This window comes from Uloborus diversus, chromosome 1, assembly GCF_026930045.1.
Source record: "Uloborus diversus isolate 005 chromosome 1, Udiv.v.3.1, whole genome shotgun sequence".
Classification (NCBI taxonomy): domain Eukaryota; kingdom Metazoa; phylum Arthropoda; class Arachnida; order Araneae; family Uloboridae; genus Uloborus; species Uloborus diversus.
In genome coordinates this window covers 170,716,487-170,739,987 of record NC_072731.1, presented here as the reverse complement: position 1 = coordinate 170,739,987, position 23,501 = coordinate 170,716,487, and the positions used below count along the sequence as shown (strand labels likewise).

The window sequence follows — 23,501 nt, the reverse complement described above, 5'->3', positions numbered from 1 at the left end:
TTAGGCTTATATATTTAAGTCAAAATTGACTGATTTTTTCGCACCTTGCGTGGGTGGTAGACACGGCACGGCAACGCTTCGGACGCGGTAGACATATATTTTTCGTTATGTTTATACGTAATCAATAATATTACCGAGTTTCAGCCTTATATATATAAGACAATTTCACAAGTTTTTGCAACATATTGCAAAACTTTTTATTAATTATTGCAACGATAACTTTTTGGTAGACTCGCGTTTTCTTCTTTTAAGTAAACTAATCTAATATTTAAAAAAATTCTGGCCTTATATAAATAATGTATTAAAAACTGTCGCTATCTCCCCTACTATTATGGCAACAGCCTCTCTTCCAGATCTTTTTAATCCACAGTACAAGAGCAGCTTCCATTTTTATAATACATATCTACTTTGTTTTATACACTCTGCAAGCTTCAATATTGAAACAAAGTTCTGAACTTTAATGAATAACTTTTTGTTTTGATTTTTAATTGTACGTTATTTATTTTCGTGCTACCGTCGACGTTTTGTAGTTGTTCAGGCAGATCGATAATCTTAACCAATTCTCTTTTTTCGACAGAAACTTCCAATCTTCAACTTTAAATGAAACAGCGCTCTAAGGTGTCATAATATTTCATCAACTTTACTAATTGGAATGAAAAAAAAAAAAAAAACATGAAAGATGCTGAGTGGTTATTTGATGCACTAACAACGCAATGCGTAAAACAATGCGTATTGGGGTGAGCCGGGCCGGATTTGGAAGTGTGGAGGCCCCTAATCAGAGTTCGAAAAGATCATCATATTTTCGAAAAAATCCGATACTTTGATATATATCCGAATATTTTGATATATATGTATATATCCGATTTTTTGACCCTTGAAAGTTAGGATAGTTTGTAAAAATTTTACTGTGGGGGCCCCTTTGATGTGGAGGCCCATGGGCAGTAGCCCCACCCGCCCTCCCCTAAATCCGGCCCTGGGTGTGAGAACTTTCACTGTCAGTGTGATGCTAGAGGGATGTAATAACATCGAAATCAATATTTAGTAGCCAATAAACGAAGCCGATACTTTCTTTCAAAAAAATTTGTTTTGTCGACGAGGAATTCGCATTTGCTCTAAAATTCGTTACTCTTGAAAAATTCGTGTTATAGCCCTTTCGCATAAGTCGAATCGCGTTGTAGCGAGAGACGACTGTATACTACTATTTTTTTGCACCTCAAACGTCAAATTCGATACGAAAAAGGCATTTGTAATGAAATCGGCTTATGTATGCTATAAAGTAACTGCTACCATGAAAATGAGTTAAAATGTAATGTTTTTTGGTTAATGTTTGCAATAATTATTTTTTATAAAAAAAACATAAGTAATATCTCGAGTCTTCAAAGTCTATTTTTAAAGTCTGATTTTTTTTTTCAAATCCGATATTTATTTATTTATTATTAGTATGATTAATAACATGATCACGTCATAGCAAATATCTTGGGTGAAAGTTACAAGAAAATAAAACTAATCGAACTCTAACTCATCCAGTGCAGCTAATTGCCTCTTTGCTCATTTTGATAACACTGAAACTATTGGAAAAGCTCCTAAATTAAATTATTTGAGAAATCATTTTTTATCTATGGAATATACATTAAAAATATTATTGTTTGTGACCATTATAAGGAATAAATGAATTACATAATTTAATTAATTAATAAAACTTTTACAAGAAAACCCAAAGATTTCAGTTTAAAAGAAGAACAAATAAATTTCTTGACCATGTCCAAATTTCCCCTTGCCTCCTTTTTTCATTTAAGAATTCCTTAACTTTTCTGAAGTAAAATTAAAATTACAAGTTTTTTGTTCCGCAGGGTAAGAAAACAGGAGGGTTTTTCGTGACGATATTTTCTCCTCCACATTCTTAAATCAGGATCTAATTTCTGAAAATTCGTTTCAGAAATTCTCGCTGTCTAAAGTGTTATACTTTAAAAGTACATATAGCAAACGAACATTTTGAATGTTTCTGTTCAATTTTATGGTTTTGTTGCCTTAAAGTTTCGAAAACGTTTTGAGTGAAAAATTTTGTTTTTTAAAACTGACGCAACCTAGAAAGAGCCGTCTAAAAATGAACCAATCATATTAAAAAGCAGGGCCGTATCCAGAGGGGGGGCCTGACGGGCCCGGGCCCCCCCCCGAAACCCGAAATGTTTTGTACCATAAAACAGAAGAAGGTTTTTTTTTTTAATTCCTAATGTCAGAAAAGGAGAATAACGAAGTTTTTTTTTATTCTTAATTTTGCTACTATTCAAGATTTATAATATTTTGAAGAAATACAGAAAAAGCAATTCTATTTCTCATTAGCCGCAAGGCACACTTGAAATTTAGACCTTTAATTAGGACTTCCTGCTTTCTTTCCCAATTCAATTCAGGGCAGTCCAGGGTCAAGGCAGGCCCTTTGTCAGTTTTGGTAAAGTCTGGTTCGTGCACTTCCTCCTCCAGGGGCGTGCACAGAAATTTTGGGGCTGTTACAAATACCTTTTTTGGGCCCCCTCCATATTGTTCACCTATATTTTGAACCCTAGGTTTAAAGATATTGGCCGCCATTTAAGCTCGGGCCCGGACTAACAGGTGTCCCTTCTCCCCTCTATTACACGACCCTGCCCTCCTCCCCCTAAAACTCTTATAAAACTTACACTGTACTGATTTCGAGCCATGGACTCCCCAAAGTCTGGGCCCTTAGTTTCCAATTAGGCGAGTATCTTGTTACCAAGATATGCCAAATTCAGCTCCTTGATACATCCTGAGTAAAAAATGCAAAAATCACGATTCTCGCGTTTTTGTAGCATAATTTTCAAGATCATTTTTGTTACTGATATGTTTCATGTCTTGCATTTATTTAATACCGAATTCAGTATCATGGAAGTTCTTTTGTTATTGCTTGTTTTTTTTATTTTTTTTTCTTACTTCTACGGCATACTGTTAATACCTTAAGTATGAGAAAAAAAATAACACTTACTTTTTCATTTTCTGCACTACTTGTGATTGAAAAAAAAAAGTTTGTTTCGAGAAATATTTCGTTGCATTTATTAACTTAAAACGGGTGTGTCTTACAAAGTTATAAGAGCTTCAAATAATTTGAACTGTTCGAGAGTCTGAAAATTATTTAAGTTTTTGAAATTCCTTGAAAAGTTCTTCAATTTTGTATCTCATCAAGAAAATAAAGTATGAATTGTCCAAATGACTAGAATATTACCCTTCCGTTCTTATTTTCTACATGTCTACACTATTTCTTTTAAACTATTTTGTACAATTTTCATACTGTATTGCAGTTAATGAAAAAAAGTGGGGGTAGGGGGAGTGATCAAAAACAAACTTCACTAAAAGTCGATATGAGCAGATGACGGGGTGCTTCTCTTTTCTCCTCTCTCGTTTTTCATCTCTGTCCATTAATTTCCATGATTTGTCGAGCAAGCAATTTTTATTTTGTTTGATCTTGATTGGAAAAAGAATGTATAATTTTTAAAAAACTTTGTTTGCCTATTTTTTTTTCATATTTTCGTTGTTTCAATTACCTAATATAAGGCCTCAAAATACAGATTTTTTTTTTTTCAAAAATTTCTCGGGGGGAGAAACCCCCGGACCCCTGAAATTATGGATGTTCTACATCCGACTTAAGAGGACACCAATCGTGTTATCCTTACCACTACAAGGTGAATAAGAAAAATAATAAGAAATTAAAATAAAATAACAACAGTCCAAACAGTGGAATCGTTAAAAATCGACACAAAAATTCTTCTATGTTAACATTTTTATGCGTTTGGTGTGTCTATATATGCTATATGGTGTGTGTGTGTTGGGCAATGTGCTAATCAGGGCCCCTCCCGAAAAAATTTTCTGGATACGGCCTTGTTAAAAAGAGAGGGAGAATGAAAGAAATAGCTTAGGGACAGGCTTGATCTTAATCCTTTTTACTGTTTAAAGTAATAGTTTTCAATTGAGAAACACAACACACTTGAATTTTATCTTTCAACTTATATTTTTTTCACTATATATATTGTGAAAAATTTTGCAATATCATTTATTTGTCATTTCGCAGCTCATAGATCAAATTACAGTTAATTATGAATCATAGATCGTAATTCTATAATTAAAGATTATACATGAAGGAAAATATTTTCGCAATAAAAAGAAAATGAAAGTTGAAACGAGTAACCTACTGTGGAAAAGATCCTTGACTTGTCGTATCCAATTTGGCTGCCACTCAGGGCCGATCCTAGCAGGTGTGCAGAGTGTGCGCCGCACAAGGGCGGCCAAAGCAAGGGGCGACCGCAGGCCGAATCATACAGTTCTTATAATCAAGCAAAATTCTTCAAGAATTTCTCACAAGATAACTTATAATAAGTAGAATAAATATGCCGATTTTTAAATGTTCAATTGTCGAAGTATGTGTCGATTTCCCGACAGTATAGCATAGTTTAAGAAAAATAGAATGTTAGGAAACATTGTGTTGGTTCATTGTCCATTAATATCTTAATATTAATACACCTTTTATCCATATCTAATTAATCTTTTAGACGGCACCATGAAATGGTGCCGTCTAAAAGGAGCACCGAGGGCGGCCACTAATGTTTACCCTACTCTAATGGACCTAAACAATGAAGACATATTTTATTTATTTAAAAAAAGCTTTACTGATTAGATATTCTCGCAAGCATTTCATATAACAAACTATGTAACAAACTCTGTGTTTAACAATCGTGGATGCGTGGAGAGAAACTGGAAAATTACGACTCCCTTGAGAGTGACATATATGAATGACGAGCTAAAATGTTGTACTTTTCCCTCATTACGACAATTTTTCTGATTAAAATATTGAATGAACTGCCCGGTTTCAGATCAGGTAGGAGGACAGAGCCCTTGTCCCAGGAAGTAAATTTAAATGTTGCTTCAAAATAAAGATCCAAAAGGATGCCATGACCTCTTTGGCGAAATTAAAGAAGGCTTAAAATTGCGTTTCTAGGACTTTACTGTCGGAAAATTTCGCTGGTTGAACCATCAATCTTAAGGACCCAATTAAGTCTCTGATTCACCTCTTCCACCTTAACTTAATCAAACATAGCCTAAAAATGTTGACTCCAAAATCCAAAACGTATTTTCAGACGACAGCCCTTCCTATCATCAAACGTCATATCAAATTGCTTTGGCATTTTTCGAAATTTTTGCAGTGAAGAACCCCGAAATCCATTCGCAAACATTACTACCAAAGTCTCAATTAGCGTCTTTAGACAAGCCCCTAATTCCACCCCCTCTCACTTAACGTATTGAAAAACAAACTAAATTGAGGTGGACAAAAGTCCATATTTATATTTTTCAGATATTAATGTTGAAAAATATCCGAAAGATCCGTAGAAGCTTCCCAGTTTTGTTAACGTCACCAAAGATAATATAAAATTGTGATTTTAGAAATATCCGCTTAAGAGCTCCAAAATCTTTCCTTCCCAAAAATAGCCTATAATGGATTTCAGTTCCGAAAAATATTTTGGTTCGGAGTATTTTCACGTTTCCCCTAGTGTTTTCAAATCTAGCCAAAAACGGATTTTGGAAAAAATAGTGCCGAGAAATTACCGGAGGATAGCCGCCAGATCCCCTACCGTCACCAAAGACGGCCTAAATTTGCGTTTTAAACATATTTCGAAATCTTTCGATGGGAGACGATTGAATCTCTCTCCCTCTAGCAACGTCAACAAAGGTAACCCAAAATTGCGGGTTTAAAATTTCAGTTTCGGAGATTTTTCGGGAAGAACGCCGATCCTTCCTAAGCTACGGTCTTAAAAAATAGCTTCAATTTGATTTCAATTTTGAAAGAATTTTAGGAAAGAACTGCAACATTACTTTCACCTCAAGTCGCGAAAAAGTTAGATCTTTGCACACGGGCGGCCGACACCCTAGGATCGGCCCTGCTGCCACTTCAAAATCACTTGTTCACTAATGCTAAAATCTAATCCAAAATGACTCTTCAATTCATGTAAGGAACAGCAATTGAACCTCTGTCGTTTAACTGCATAAAATTTATGTTAGTTGTCCTCCCTTGTCCAACAAAAATCCGTTGCTACGAATCCTCAAGCATCGCAGATCCTTATCCATGCATCTTAAAAGGCGTAATTTAAAGCCATAAAACAAGTGTGTGGTCAACATGTATGCTCCCTTTTTTCTGCTTACCAAAAGATAGTTAGTCAAAAGCTCTTGTACAGTATAAGAGCGCTTCGAAACTTCAAAAGACCCTCATAAAATGCTTTAACGGTTAGAATCTTTAGCTTTTATTCTGTGGGAAAAAAAGTGCTCTTTATTTTTAAGGCTTTATACCATCCTGATATGTGTAGAACTAACTGCAGATAGAAAATGAATAAGGTTATTTCGATATTTCTCACATTATATTTCCAATATAGTCTTTCTTGACTCTTATTAATATTTGTAATACCAGTGGCGTACCTAGCATGGGTGACACTCGGAGCGGTGATTTGTGATGTCACCCCTCCCCCCCTTCCTCTAAAGCGCCAAAAAAAAAAAAAATTAGATACTATGTCAACATGAAAATCTTACAATTCTCAGAAATAACTATTTGTAAAACAAATTTTTTTAGTGGGATAATATACAAAAGACAAATAAAAGCTATGACTGCTTTTTATGTAACTTTCCTTAAACGCATGTGTGCGTCGAGAGATCAAAAAAGGAAGGGGGCATGTGAAATTGTTGGCCCAGTAATTACTTTAAATGTATTTCTCATACCGGGAAAGATAATGTTTTTTTTTTTTTTTTTTGTATAAGAGGTTACTACGAAGTCTAAGTATTGACAATATGAACCTAATTCTGAGTATAGTAGTATGTATTAATTCCATGATGTGAGGTGGGAAATATTTTGGGGTCCGGGCGGTCCCACCCCATGGAAAATTTTCAAATTAGAAGTCTTAAAAGTGCATTTCAGTTTCATATTTTTCAAAAACTTGCAATTCCACTTTGGGTGTCACCCCTCAGACAGATCAAACCCGGAGCGGACACCCACCCCCCTTCGGCCCCCTTAGCGACGTCACTGGTAATATTTTTGCGTTTTACTTACTAATGACATCGCTTTTTCAAACTCAAACTTCGTTTCGCTCATAATGAATTGTATTGTTTCATTGATGAAAAATGTATTAATAATAACCTTCACAAGTCAGCAGGATAGCAAGGGCGGGGGAAGGGGATTATCGAGCTTCATCTGAAGGAAAACACAGATTAAAAAACTTCCCAAAATGGTATAAAGGCAGCAAAAAATGTAATAATGTAATGATTCTATGCAGAAATTCAATTATAAATATTTTTAAGGTAGAATTGTAGCTTACACAAGGGCGACAACCCCTCACCGCCAGGGTAGTGACGAACTCCCTCGTCCAAATGCTACGCAGCGCACCCCCCCCCCTCGAGAACGTGACCCCCAAAATGAGATTTAAAAAATCTCTTAAGTTACCTCCCCCAAAAAATTCAATGCCGAAGGTTATGTCATGGCCCTCTTCCTTTGTGCACACCTCTGGCTAAAAAGGAAGTGAAGGAATTAAATCCAGTTACAAAAACTGGAATATGTTTTGAACACAAAGCTTGCCAACGTAAGGATCTTGAACTTTTGTTATGATTTTAATTGACAATGCTTAGTTTAAAATCTAAAAATGTTTTATCTTTAAAACTGCTCGGTATCTTTATTGTTTAGCCTAGCAATTCCTCAAATGTGTCCCGGGAGCCCTGCAGTCCTCCTAGGACCAGTTCGAAAATTTACTATTTTTTCTCAACTAATTTAGACTTATTATTTATGAAACTTTTTTCCATTTTTTACAGAGCCTCTGCAGGATAAATAAGGGCTATTCAATGCAGATACACGACTCGTATTTATTTTTGACTGTCAGTTACAAGTCATACTTTTATTTTGGGAAGGGCGCCATGCGAAAATCTCAGTTCCAAAAAGGGCGTCTTGACTCAAAAAGTCTAGGAATCATCGTACAGGCCTGTCCTTGTTTTTTTTTTTTTTTTTTTGTAAAGCTACAAAAAATGCGGCATCTGACTTGATCATAGATATGTGCTGTCACTCTTACATCCCTTTTTTTATTGGGGAAGCACCTTGGGGGTCCGCTTTTGTCCTCAGAACTGAAACTTGGAGCAAAAGATAAGCCACAAACGATGCCCTGGGCCTGGGAGCAGACCGTTTACGAAACGAGAGGGGACTAATTGCCTTTATTGGGGGGGCAATAAAAGGGAACGTTTATAAGAAGAATATAGCTTTTGCACGTGAAAATATTCACATGCAAAATCAATTCTTGGCTCCACATAATTTATTTCCATATTGCTAAACTTTTTTTTTTGGAAAATAAGAAAACAACAGAAGGGCGCCTTTCGAGAGGGCGCACCGGGAAAAGTCCCGGTCAAGTCTATGGCCAGTCCGGGCCTGTTATCCAGTACTGTTACTAACATATTTTTTTTGGGTGTAGAATGAAAAACGTGAAGGTTCAAAGATCAATATAACATATTAAATTGATTTTAATTGATAAACCATCTTTAATTAAAAACAACAATAAGCATTCACCATTAGTACACAATTATTTATTAAAGATTCTGAGAAAAAATTAATTATTGAATATTCATTTGAAAATTAATGCAGATCAAAGCTAACAAGAGATTTGTGTAATGATATTTGGGGATATAAAAGAAAGGTACATGTGGCGAGTAGCGACTGTGAATCTTGGCCTTTATATAAAAGTACACTGAGCAGAGAATGTTCTGAAAGAATAAGTCATAGGTCACTTTTATGTACAGTTACATCAATATTTGCTGGGGAAAAAAAACATTTTTTTTTCTCTTCATTGCATCACATGAAACAATTCCAAGAAGAAAAGAATCCTGTTAAACTAATAACACATATTTCAAAGAAAAAGTTCAATAAAATCGACGTCATTAAGTTCAAATATCTTCATGTTCTGAAATTAAATATTGAAAACGAAATTAGATAATCTTAAGGAAAAGTTTGCCCTTTCCTTTTTCAATCAATTATTTATTTTATATTATATTATATCGATGTAGAATGCTTGTTTGGAAAAAATTATGTTTGATACAGGAACTTTATTATAGCATTTATCACATATTTTATTCTTTGAAAACATTTGTCTGCAAAAATTTAGAAGAATATTTGAAAATATAAGTAGTTAAATGGTGCAGATATGAAATAAATCTCTTGGTAAAATTAATTTGGTATAATTTTTGAGTAATTATGAAGTACACCTTCACTCCCCCCCCCCCAACGTATTATTATTTCAAAACATGAAATGAATTTATAATATATAACCACTTAGAATATTGCTGCATAATTATTGAGATTTGAGAGATTTTTTTAAAAAAATTACTTAAGGTAGGTTGGTTTGGTCTGACGTGCAACATGATGAGGTGGACCAACGTACTCCAGGTTCTTTATCTGAAAAAATGATCTCATATTTTTGTTATTTATGACAAAAAATAAAAAAACAGCAAATGTAATATCTACTTGAACCATACCTTACTACCATAAATTTACTTGAATTTCTAGTTTAACTGAAATGAGAAAATGTACATTTTAGTCCCAAATGTAAATAAAAATAATTAACATCAACTGCTAAGTGACAATTCATATGTTTTATTGCTTACAATAATTTATAGTAGGTTGGTATATAATGAGCTATCTTAAACTTAAGCTTAAAAATGTGAACCTCCCCATGCTGTAGTCTGACAGTTATGCATATTCTGCACTAGTTTTCATTCACTTCTTTTAGCTTTAAAGTTGATCTCATTCAAATGGATGATCACATACTATTTTGTTGGCAATACTTGTCCTTTTTATGATAAGTCATTACATAATCTGATTTATTAACTTTGTACACCTTCCAAACAAGTAATTGTACATGTTTTATGTTAATTTTTTTTTTTTTTTTTGATCAATACTTGCATACTTCTAAGCTAATATTTGTGCATAATTTTTAAATGGGAAGATTACTTACAATTATTTCCTGTAGAAACGCCAAATCGGCATACTTGCCACACCCCGAAAAAAAGTGTCACAAAAATTTGTAATGCTCAGAAATGCCTATTTATTGTAAACCTCCCACTTAAAAACTATAAATAACTTGACTATGGTATATCAGGCAAGCAAATACCAATTAAAATGCATGTTAAAAAAAAGAATTTACTTTATATGCTCGTGTTTGTCTTTATCCCCCAACTTTTGAAGAAAAAATGGAATCCCTATATTAAATTAACTCTCAACTTTTGGAGGAAAATCAGGAAATGAGTAATAGTCACATTTCTGTACACAAAAAGTTCGTTTTCCTTATTTTTTAAATGGTTCATTTTTGCAAATACAATTTCTGTAATTTGTTGTTTTTATCCTGAATTAACATCAATACAGTTTTTTCATTTCTTACTTCTTTTACTCCTTTTGAGATTTTACATTATTATTTTGTAAAAATCAAGCTCCAACTTACTTGCAATCAACTGTACAAAAATTCTCGAATATGGCATTTAGCTTTTCCTGAACTTTTTGAACAGTCTGCCATTTACTACTGTGACTAAAGCTTTCAATTAGCGGTCAGATAATATTTAATTGTATCAAAATGTGTCATTATCTATTTCTTTATGAACTAAAATCGGGACAATAAAAAGATATCATCATAGAAGCTGCATTAGCAGAAAGGCCGCACTTGGAAAAATTTTACTTATAAACACCTAATTGCCATTGTGTTTCTTTTGGAAATTACTGTCAGTAGTCATTGTTGATGCAGCTGCTTGAATGACAGTGGATAAATTGTTCTGTTTACGTTCACTTCACTGGTTATAATAATTACATCTTTCTTGTTCTAGGTTAAGTTTGATGGCAATGAGCCATACTGCATTCTTTTGCAAGGACTACCTATGTGTGGAAAGTCTTGCATAGCTAATAGTTTTCAAACTCATGGTGTATTAACAGAATGCTGTAATGAGATGATGTGCTCAATTATTGCTCAGAAGAAAGATTTGCAAGAGCAGATCATTAGAAAATTGAATTGTGATCATATTATTTCTAATGGTGCAATAGATTACAAACATTTGCTGAAGACTTGTTTAACTGATCCGGTAATGTATTTTTTAATTTTTTTCATTGAAATATATTCTACTAATGATGTTTGCATGGTATTGCTTATGGCAGTATTATTGAGACTGAATTCAGATACATTAGGAAGAGTTACATTGAGTAAAACTAAAATAACATTTGCGTCTAAACCCAAATACTTATCCAAAATATGAGAAACCAAATAAGTAATAATGAGCTCATACTGTATGAATTTGCAAACTGCTTTTTTGTGAACATTCTGTTTTAAAGAAGAGTGCAATGTTAAAATTGTTGCTTCAAAAAGTTTAGAAAACATGGCAAAAATAGAAAATCTAATACAAGCGTTTAAAATTGGTTCCCTACCTTTTTGGTGTTGCAAAGCCTTTTGTGACAATTAAATATTTTACAGCCCCATATGCAGGGTTTGCAAGGTTTTGGACAATAGGTAAAAACTGGTTTTTACCGTCCTGTCCGAAAGTGTCCAAAACTATTTTTTGAAAAACTATATTTTGTGAGAAAAATATCAAACAGAACAAAATGTGTCAAAGTTATGGTATTTTGAATATTTATTCAGTAAGTATTCAAGTGTAGAAATATATATATATATAACTGATATATAGATCTGTTTCTAATCTAGTTACATGGAAGTTGAATCATTCATTAAAAATTTCAGTTTGTACACATGAGTTTTCTTTCCATTTTTTCCCCCTATAATAGTAATTAATTTTTTTGACATTTATGTATGCTCGCAAAATTAGTGTTCAAAATATAGTGCAATATTTGACTTAAACGCAATAAATGACAATTTTTTATAGTTACAAAATGTATTAAGGTAAACAGACCTGTAGTGGCCCATGCTTCAAAAGTGGTGACTTCAAGGCTTACATTTGAAAGATATATGTTCAAAAGTGCATCAAACAAGCAGTAGGTACTACCTCCTGTTTGTTTGAAATCATTGGGAAATCTGGAATCCTATTTTTTTCAAGCATAAACCTTGAAGTGGTCACTACTGAAGCACTCTGATGCACTGGCCACTACTGGTATGTTTACCTTACATCAAAATATGAATAAAAAAGGAAGTTGCACAAGTTTTAAAATGTAAGTGCCTATATTTAACCATCAATTTATTGTACTTTAATCTATGATTTAATAAAATAATAATTGTTAAAACATCATGTGAGACTTATATGCAAAAACCACCAAAAAAATTAAGCTTTTTTTTTACACCTAAATATTACACATTTGATAACACTTCTTTGAGCTATAAATGGAACTGAAATTTGTTGTCTTGGTAGTGTTGTAAATTTCCTTTCATAACTCTACCAGTCGTTGCAAAGTTTTTATGTAATAGAGTAAATTGGCAATTTTTTTAAGTAAAATATTTTTTCAATGAACGTTTCAGAGAAAAATATTATCAATTACTCATTAATTAAAACTTGTTAGTATTTGTATTTATGCATTACAAATATTGCAGTAAATAGGGATTGATTAAATCACATCTCTTTAGCTTTAGCATACTTTTGGACAGTTTAAGACAGTTTTAGGCACTTTTAGACAATTTTGGCTGATAAAAACCTTCTGTCCTGTCCTAAACCAGTTTTCGACAGTCCAAAACCCAAATCTGCCCATATGTGTACTCTTCATGTATGTATACAAATATTACATATGTTTTACAGGATAATAACTCAAGGTACTTGAATCGATTATTTCAGAAAGGGCATAATCATATTTTTTTCAAAATTAAGTTAGCTGTGGTTTTCCCATATTTGTATGTAGAGACATCGACTAGTGTAGCAGGGGAGTTGATCCTTGTTCAACAAAGCACTTTATTTAGGGGTCCCATTTTTCGTTTAGTGCATAAAAGGCGTAAGTCCCAGACTTATACACTTTCTGCACTAAATGCAAAAGACGAAATAGTAATACGAGATCATAGAAAAACTAGATTTTTTTTTGGTGTAATGAAATAAAAGCAAATAACTCCTTTGATCTAGCATAGTTTCGGTAATGGTAGGTTTGGGGAGGTAAGGGGGGTGATTCGAAATCACGGAACCAGAGTGACATTCGCTAATTTCTCAGACGTTTTATTAACATCACTATAGGAACTACGAGAAAAACTGTATGCTTTCAGTGAGATATATGCTGAGCAAAACAAGAACAACACTGCAGGAGACTTTTTCTAAATAAAACACTGAAGAAATTTAACAAAATTGCTGATGACTTTCCTCTAAGAGGACATTTGCTTGTCCTTTGCGACTGGGGTTTTAGGACAGTAAAACAAATGTTAAACAAATATGACGGATTATTACCTTGTGAAATCTAATCTCTTATAAATGTAAGATTTACCATCACGCCTGTTGAAACAATGAAATCTGTAACTGCTAAAACAGGTACCCTTCATTTTTTAAGAGGACTTAGCTCCCAAATTGAGATTTTGGAAAAAAGATTCTACTGGGTGACAAATGTTTTAAATTATCCACATTCATAATGTTTATATATTGGATAGAATATCAAAGGAACGGTTTCGGACATTCTTTTCTATAGACGGTTTTCAAGAGAATATTGCAAAGTAATGCTTGTCGGCTGAACTACCTTTGCCAATATTGAGTATAAAGGGAGAATTTTCATATTGTTGGAAGTAATAACAAATATCAAGATTCAGTGTAATTTTGAACATAATCATGCTAATATGTACATTGAACTTGGTACACAAAACTAGACAAAAGAAGGATAGAAAAAAAAAAGATTTCCATGGAGAATGTATTTGATCAGAGCCATGTCCAACGGGAGGGTTTTAGGGGTTAAACCCCTCCCATTGAGGAAAAAAGAATAAGTCAAATGAAGAAAATGTATGTTTTACTTTTATTAATTTTTATGTGAAAATTGGCCTGCAGCGCTTCTTTAAAATTCTTACTAAAGTTTTTTTGCGATTTACGACTGTTAGAGCTTTACCAACTGGAATAATATTTTTAAAAAAATATGGTGGAAGAACCGCACAATGATTTGTCAATACAAAGCCTTAACTGTGTTAATATTCCGAAAGGAGGCAATGATGAATTTGGCATACATTGCAGCTCAATCCATTAGTGATTGAGTTTGGAAATGTAATTTGCATTTGCAATAAGCTCTTTCTTGATTATTTGATTAAGAATCTGTGAACATTTACTAATACTTTTTGCAATATACCACATTGTGAATAGATTTGATTAAAAAGAAGGAAGGTTTTTCAAAGAAACAAACAAGGTTTATTTAAAAAGTAACTGTAAAATGAAGGTATACTGCAGTCACTTGTGCAGCTAGAATTATCCTTCGGGCGTGGGGAAGGGGTTACAGCAGTCTTTACAGGTGCAGAAATGCCAAACTGGGATCGGCAATTCAGCGTAAAACTAAAGTTTGTGAAGGTTTCAACCCCTTCCTTAATGAAAACCTTTACATGGGCCTGTATTTGATGAATATGAATACAGTTTTATACACATTTAAAACTTTTGCTTTTTATCTCAGGTTTTTAGTTTTTGTATTTTTGTATTTTTTTTACAACATACTTTATTTCACTAAAACAAGACGAGAAAAAGAGGAAAACACATGATGTATTTTCTTAAGATAATGAATTTATGAATACGGACTCCACTAATTATTTTAGTCACTTTGATATATTTTTTATTATCATAAATCAGTTTGAAACAAATCTGTTTCACTTGATTTACATTTTCATCACTCTAAACTAGTAGCCCAGTCAATAAAGGCCAAAAATGACCAAATGTCGGAACAAATTAGGGACAAGCTGAATTTTTGTCAGGTGTTAATACCTAAGGAGGGGATTATTTTCCCAAAAGTCCCTCACTCTCTGCCTTGAACTTTATCTCCTTTAAATATTATTCAAATATTTTAAACTTAACATATTTTTAACCGTTATAACATGGCGAATCAGAAATTACCAGTAAGTTTTTTTTATACAATCAATACTTTTTTTGTAATTTGAGCAATTACGTCATTTTTCATCATTTTTCGTTTTTAATGCTGTAATCTTGGGTGCTACTCACGTCTAATATTCCTTATTTGAAAAAAAAAAAAAAAAAAAATGCAGCTTAGTTTTTAGAGCAGTTCCTAAGCTTTCCAAAGATCTCTATACAGTCAACTTTGTGCATAGAACGCGCAACAAGATGGCAAGCACCGACTTGCTAATGCACTAGAAGCTTTCTTCTTACACCAATCAATAAAAGGTTTCTGTCAGAAGAAATTAGGGACATTCTGATTCTTTGTTCGTAATTAGTACCTTTGAGAGCAGTATTGTCTCAAAAGTCACCCTCCCCCCCCATTTTGGTTCCCTACCAATGTGTTAAATCAGTTGCCATTCTATTTTAAAAGTTCAATTGTTGTTAAAAAACTAGTGAGTGTTCTTTTGTATGCCTGTTAGAAATTATTCCTTTTAAAGTTTTTTTTTTCCAATGAATTTTTAGTTAAGATGAGGATGAAAATTCCACAAGCAAAGAAAATTGAACGCGTAACAACACCATGAAGTTAGTTTTTAACCAGAGTTCAGTGATAAGATGAAGGAAAATGTTTAGAGATTACAACCAGTAGTCACAACCTGTATTAAAAGTAAGAAATCTAGTATTTTAATGGATTATACGTAAACTTCTGCTTTTGCAGCAAGAGTGCCGACTTTTAGTTCTAACTAAATGCCCAATTTAGTGAGACCTAAAATATATGAAAATCTTACCTCAGAATGTCAATTTGAGGACAGTATTTCAAAGTTAAAAAAGTGTAGCTCAATAGGTGTAATTGATTATACCTATTGAAGTTTAAAGAAAATGTATTCTTCCTTGATGACTAAAATCACGAACTGAAATAATATTGTCACTAAAATAGAGAAACTTAATACAAAAATGATTTAAGATCATAAGAGGTGCATTCTAAGCACCTACACAGATGCATGGGTGTATAATTTATAAATAATAGCATTTTTAAGCTTAAAGCGACTGGATGCTTTTTTTGGCACTTAAATCTGATATTGCAATAACAATTACTAAATGCAAATGGCACATTAATATTGTATCTTCCTATTGTGTGTTCCTATTGTATCATATTGATATTTGTAACAAAGACATAAGGGGACATAGGGCAACCCATATGTCAGTTAAGACATAATTCAGTTGCTGAAATTTATTAAAATGAAATTTGTTGATCGGCTACATTTTGCACAGATGGCCGAATCTGATGGCACTTTTTTAAGCTTTTCCAATCACTGTTTGATCTTGAGATCAGGAAAAAATGTTTTTTAAAAGAGCTTGAAGCCTTTGGTATAGTTTACCTGAAGCATCACTTATATAGACTTTCAATAAGGAGAATTATTTTGACGGAACTCTTGATCTTTATTAGGGATCAATAAATTTATGAAAATCAGCCTACTATAGCTGAGAGCCTGTTGTGAGTCGTCACTTTCGTATTTGTCTAAACTGTGATGTAACCATGTCGTGTAGGGATAGTTAAGAGATTTGAATTGCTTTCATATTTCATTAATAATTATATTGGAAGATATGTTTCCCTTAGGGTTTTTTCATTTTTCTTTGATTATTCAATAAGAAAAATGAGAACATTAAAAGACAAAATTAGCCGCTGCCTATTGGGGACTAGATGAAAAAACATAACGAATAAAAAATAATCTGTTAGTTGTGGGCTCAAAAAAAAAAAAAAAAAAAAAATTAATGCTTTAAGTTCATTTCAATGCATTAAGTCATTGGTAACTCTTTTCCACCAAAAATCTAGATGCAACCTACATGGACTAATCAATTAAAATACTTGTATAAATTTATGTATTTAGGAATATTAACTTCAATATTTTTTTAAAAATATTGTTTGAGTAAAAAAAAAAGTGACTGCTTATAAAATTGTTACTAGGCACTGGAGACGAAAGAATTTTCCCAGTTTTGTCTTTTATGGAAAGTTTTCTGTTGAATTTTATATGTATAGGGTAAACATTATAGTTATTGATCCACATACAGTTATTGGCCATTTTGATGCTAAACAACCAACCTTCTGGTAAAAAACTAGGTTAAAAAAATGTTATGGCAACATGTTTATTGAGTTATATTACATATAACTGCCTTGCAATGGTGGATCTAGAAATATTCCAAGGAGGGGGCGGTTGAATATTTATTTTATGCTTGGGGGGGGGGGGGGGATAGCTGTCGCAGCATTTTCGCCAGAAAAGACTTAACTATAGAGATTTAGCCAATTAGGGCCCTGAACTTATTTCTTTATTTTTTGCTTTGAAAGATGTGTTCTAAAATTGTGTTTTAAAACTTCAATTTCATAATATTTTCGTTGGAATGCTTCAAAACCTCTTCCCCCTAACATCAAGATAGTCTAAAATTGCCTTTTTGTAACTTCAATTCTGAAATGTTTCTGAGAGGGTGAATCGAACTCCATTCCTTTTCCTATGGTCATGAAAAAAGGTCTACATTTGCGTTTTAGGATTTCACTTCAGAAAAATTGCTAGTGGTCCCTCAAGGGAGTCTGTCCTTGCTGCCGTGCTAAGCGCAAAGTGGTATCTGCAGTGGAGCTGAAAATGAGAAATTCATGATTAAAGTTTTACAACTTGTTTCTTTGATTTGTGACTTAATTAAATGTTCAACTTGCAGTAGTTGTTTGGTAAATAACTTATCTAACGTACATAAGAGCATATTTTTGTAAAAATCTTAATTTAAAATTAACAAATGCAGTTAGGACAAATGTTCTCTTCAAAACCTTTTCATATCCCGTCAACCCTGCTTAATCGGGTAGTGGATAAACATATACCCTGCTTATATGAATAAAATTTTATTCTCCCGGGAGATTTTATTCTCCCGGAATCGAAAATTTCTCCATAGACGCAATGTAAAAGATCCCCGCTCAATCGAATAATATTAATCAGCTTTCCCAGAGATATTTGTTGAAATTCTTTTAGAATAAATTAGAAATAAGTGAAGTAAGAACAATTTTTGACTTAAAAATATAAAACTATTTTTCATCTTCAACGGGCAAGAAAAAACTTCTAATTTTCATCAAACCATTTCCTCTATGTAATCTGTTTTGTCGTTTGCCATAACGAAAAGCAACAAACAGCACAGTTGATAATTACATTAAATAACATAAATAAATATACACATTTCAGACCATAATAAACTGAAAAATATTAAATGTAAAACATGCCAGACGAGAAGGGAGAAAAGAACTTGGAAAAGTATTCCCAAAAGACCTTGGAGCAAGCAATCCACAATTACAGAATTTTTTTTCTTTAATATTGCACTGAAATAATGTGCTAAAACAAACATTTCATAACTCAAGTTGAAAATTACTTTTTTATAATTTTCATACGTACTATAAAACATGAATAAATTATTATACTATTTTGTTGATTCCGTAGCTTATTTCAAAAATGTTTTACAAATAACATTAGTTATTCCCTTTATATAGCTATTGGTTTATAATTATTGCATTTTAAGATAAATGTTGTCAATTTAGAAAGGTAAAGAAAATTTCCCTGCTTTATCAAATACCCTACTTAATCGAATAATATTTCTTGGAACCGAGGATATTCGATAAAACGGGGCCGACAGTATGAGTTAATTTCACTGTAAGTGACTATTACTAGGCATTTTTAGCGGTAAATGCACAGATATGACAAGAATAGTTTAGTAAAATGAGCTTAATGTGTCATTAAAAAATACTCTGCTTTATTTGAACTTAGCTGCCGCTTTATTTTGTTAATAAAAAAATCTAACAGAATCTAGGTTCTAAAAAATACGCAAATCACTTTTTTTTATTAATTTAACTTTTAATTAACAAAATTTCGAACATGTAAAACGGTAAACTGTAATAATTTTCTGTTCTTTATATTCAAAGAATGTGTTGATGCTATCATTTATTATGTTTTATTTTCTAGATTAATTTTCCCCAGCATGAAGATAATTTTGACAGCAGGCGATACTTAAATAAAAATATAGGTGGTGTAGAATAAAATGCGTTTTTTTTTTTTTTTTTTGCATGAAAGAATTAGATATGAATATTTTACATGCATTTCATTTTTAAGAATTTGCATTTTAAGTAAAAATTTAAATAGAAAAAGCTGAATATTTATTTGAACATTTATGCAAAGTTGTATTAATTTTTATTGTCATCATATATAGACTATTCAATGGTAAAATAATTTTATTACTCTGTTACAATAAACTGCTACAGTATTAAATATGCTGCTTAACTAAGGTATAAAAGTTGTGTCTACAAATTACTAAGGGAAAAAGTGGTAACTGTGCAGACACCAATTTAAAGCTTAGTGTTTGTCAGTTACGTTCTAATTGCCTTAGCAAACTACGCAAAATGTGCAGTTACGACTTTTTTTCTTAAAGCTTATTTTAATATTTCGCGTTCACAAATTTCCAAAGAACTGGAGATTTAGGTAAAATAATTTACTAACGACCACCTAATGACATTTACTCAATTTTGATAAAATGTGCAGGTATCACATCTGTGCTTAGCACGGCAGTATAGCATGCAATAGGCACTGTACTAGGTAATTCAGTCATTTTGTGATTCATTGACATTGGAGCAAAAACAGTCCAATTTCTTACGAAAATGTTAAGATTGTAGATTTTTTCATATGGTATTTTGAAAAGAATTTAATATAGTGTTTTCTTGTGGCAAAAAAAGGTGAATAGCATAAAAAAGTGAATTGCGTAAAAAGGGGCACAAACTAGCCGCTGAAGGTGACTAGTCAATCATTAGAAGTGGGAAATTTTATGCAAAAAAAATTTGTTTGGTAACTTCATTTTGTAATACATTAAATACATGCGTTGCATGAGTTTTTGATTTTTATTTCTAAGTATTAACTATTGTTATTGCACAATTGCCATGATTACTGCAATTTCTTTTCCTAATTTAAGAGTATAATGTATTATGTATTGCAGGAGAAGAGAAATTTCATGTGTTCAGTGTTACTAGATGAAGTAAATTCAGCTTTTGAAAAAAGAATGGAAAAATATAAGGAATCTGGTAATATTTTATTTTGAAAGTGTAGATCTTTTTTTTTTTTTTGTCAAAACATAAGTAATTGTGACTAGCATTAATTTTGAAAATTTTGCTCATTATTTTTCTTTTTTGCTCCTCAGGGACTAAGTTGGTTATTGTGAAAGATTCAACGTTACTATCAAGAAAATTCCGAAATGGTTTTCATGAAATTTGGACTGCAATAATTCCTCCAGCTGAAGTTAGTTCGTCTTCTATGTTATTTTAGCTTTTGGAATAACTATATTAAAAATAAAATAAAAAAAAATTGCGAAACATTTTTTTTCATTTATAAAAAAAACTAAAATAATAAATTGCAATCATATTGCTGATAAACTTGAAAATGCATGAGAAATTTTTGGAAGATCGATAAAAATATTTTCCTCCCATAAACCTGCAATGTAATCTTTTGTTGAATTAAAAATAAACAGTTTTTGGCTTTAAATATATTCTTTATAAAATACTAATACAATAATATTTCATTGTAATCACTCTTATGTTTTAGTGTAATTGTTCATTAATAAATTTTTTCAAGATCATCAAGGCCAGGGTTCGCCGATATATATCACTCAATATGTATCATGATATATATCTGATATTTATTTTGAAAATGTCATAGTTTCGTATTTTCTATATTTATTTTTTCAACTATGGTATTTTCAATATAAAAAGTATATTAATCATAGTAATAATTGTTAATTTATTGTTAAAAATAGGCAGAAAGATATACTATAGTTTTATGATGCATTATATACATCATTAAATAAAACAAAGTAATATAATATTCCTTTTTAATTTGTATTTTATATTCATAAAATCATTTGTAATGTAGCAATTTTAACTCATATTAAAAGTGCCTAATTAAATATTAAACACTGCTCAGAAAAAAAGAAAATGTCTTATGACTGCATAGACGGTTATTAAAATGCATATTTTTTATTTCTGAATCATATAACTGTAAAAGTAGATAACAGAAGTAAAATGAGTAAACCAGCCAATGCTAAATTAACTCCATTAAAATTGATAGAAATGTAAAATGAAATATTAGGTTAAAAAAAAGTAAGAAACATTAATTTTAAGTCTACAAATCGTAACTATAATATAAAAAATAAAGACTAATATGAGGACGCATTTACTATTTTAAAGATTTTAGTTAGTGCTAATTGAAAATATCGGATAGATATCAAAATATCCGATATATATCAAAATATCGGATATTTTCGATATTTTTGAAAATATATCTTTGAGCCCTGATCAAGGCATAAATGGTGAAGCAACGTTATAATGCATAAAATCAGTTGTGAAAACGGTTCCTGGATCTAATTTTCTGCTTTTGTTATTTTGTCTTATGTTTCCTTTGTTTTACCCCTTTCTCCTTTTCTTCGCTCCACTTTTCATTATAGAAATTTTTGAACTGCAGCTATATGAAAATCAACATATGGCTGTTAATAGTTAGGTATTATAAGTGTTTTTATTCCTTCCTATATCATTACTTTATTATAAATACTTAACTTAAAAGGTGATCTCTTTATATTTCCACCCTGTATTTAATTGGATTAAAATGAAGTCATATTGTGTGTTTATTTATGTAACATTATCAGTGGTTGCTTTCGTTCAGCGACCAGTAACTTACCGGTTGGTTGATCACATGACAAATAATGTTCTCAGCTCAATGCTTTAGCACACGCTGATGTCATTAGCTGTCACGTGATTAACGGAACGGTCCCTACGATCGAGCTCGTCGAACGCAAGCAGTTTCTGCTGTATCAAAAAGTGACTGTCAATTATTCAGTCTGAATTCATATTACACAGCTGCCAACTCTCCCAATTTGTTTGGGAGGCTCCCAAATTTCATACTTTCTCTCGAATTTCCTAATAAAGCAAATATCTTCCGAAGTTTCATAAAAACAACGAAATTCTCTAAAAAGGGATTTTTTAGTCATTGGAATTTCAGAAAAAATCCCTGCAGTAAAACAATTGTGATCATCAAAATGAAGCTTTTTACATACCAGTATGAGAATCATATGTATCTGATCAAGCATGTTTATCTCATTTTCCATCTTTCCCATAAAGTGCAGCAAAACGTTCTCCAATTTGTCTCTGAATTTCCTAAATTTTCGTATGCTTAAAGGATTTTTTATTATCACTTATAAGGGAAAGCGAACTAATGCTTGTTGCAAAAGCATTTTTTTTAAACCTAAGAGTTGTAGTATTTTAACTTAAGAAAGGAAATAACAGTAATCTCAGTCTGAATTTCAGGCCCTGCATGATTTCGAAACGCAGAAACTCTCATCCTATACAAGTTTAATTTCATTAATCCGAACTTTATTTAAAAAACCCCTTTTTAGCCTGCTTTCCCAGTAAAAGTCGGAAAAAAGAAGAAAAAAGCATGAAAGAAGGCTTAATGCATCTTAAAAATATCGGGAAAAACAAAACAAAGTAAAAAATAAATAAAATAATTAAATATCGAAAAATTAAAAATTGGAAAGTAGGGTATTGAGATGGGGGAAAATGTCTGTCGATCTGTCTGCCGGTCTGTCTGTCTGTCCCCCCCCTAATAACTTTCGAATGAATAGTCCGATTCGAACAAACTTTTTTTTGTTCGAAAGATCTCGGCGAGGACATCTCATTCCCATATTTCACTTTTTGATTTGAACTATTTTTTGTTCAATTTTGAACAGTTCAAAAAAATTTAACATTAGCGCCTACGGGGAAATTCAAGGCAATTCCGAACTGTAAGGCGAATTTGCTTCAAACAAACTTTGTAGGAAAAAGCGTTTGATGAAAAACTTGTATATAAAATATCTTTTTGATTTGAACAATTTTCCGTTCAATTTTGAACAGTTCAAATCCCTTAACATTAGCGCCTATGGGGGAAACTGAAAGTCATTGTAGATTCCGTACTTGAAGGCGGATTTACTTCAAACAAATTTTGTTGGAACTAGCTCTTGACGCCAAACTCCAAACTTCGACTCCGAGAATTTAGGGGCACTTGACCCCGACTCCTGTGCCCGTTAATTAAACGGACTCCGACTCCCCGACTTCGGCATTGACTTCGTAGCTTTGGCAAAAATTTATACACGGAGGACAAATGACAGACTCCGATTCTTAGATATTCGACTCCAACTCCTTTACCCCAAAATGAGATTGACTCCGACTCCGCAGCTATGGTTTTGACTGTGAAATAATTATTGTTGATTTGACTTGTTTTTATTTTTACGCTAAAGTTTTAATTTAGGTATTCAGTTTTCGGTGAATAAACTCGAAGTCATTTATGTTTCTACATAAAGTTATGCGCAGACGATTTTTTTTTGACAATGAAAATTATTTCTTTAAGTTGACATTT

The 23,501-nt window shown here is 32.1% G+C and overlaps 1 protein-coding gene across 1 annotated transcript in view; it reads left to right on the top strand.

Moving 5' to 3' along the window:
- Positions 1–23,501, top strand: part of LOC129222964 (bifunctional coenzyme A synthase-like) — a 47,951-nt gene that overhangs the window by 21,182 nt on the left and 3,268 nt on the right. The window contains exons 4-6 of the mRNA XM_054857530.1: positions 10,888–11,139; positions 20,059–20,143; positions 20,260–20,357. Coding sequence (XP_054713505.1) covers positions 10,888–11,139; positions 20,059–20,143; positions 20,260–20,357 — 435 coding nt within the window. The remainder of the gene's footprint in view (positions 1–10,887; positions 11,140–20,058; positions 20,144–20,259; positions 20,358–23,501) is intronic.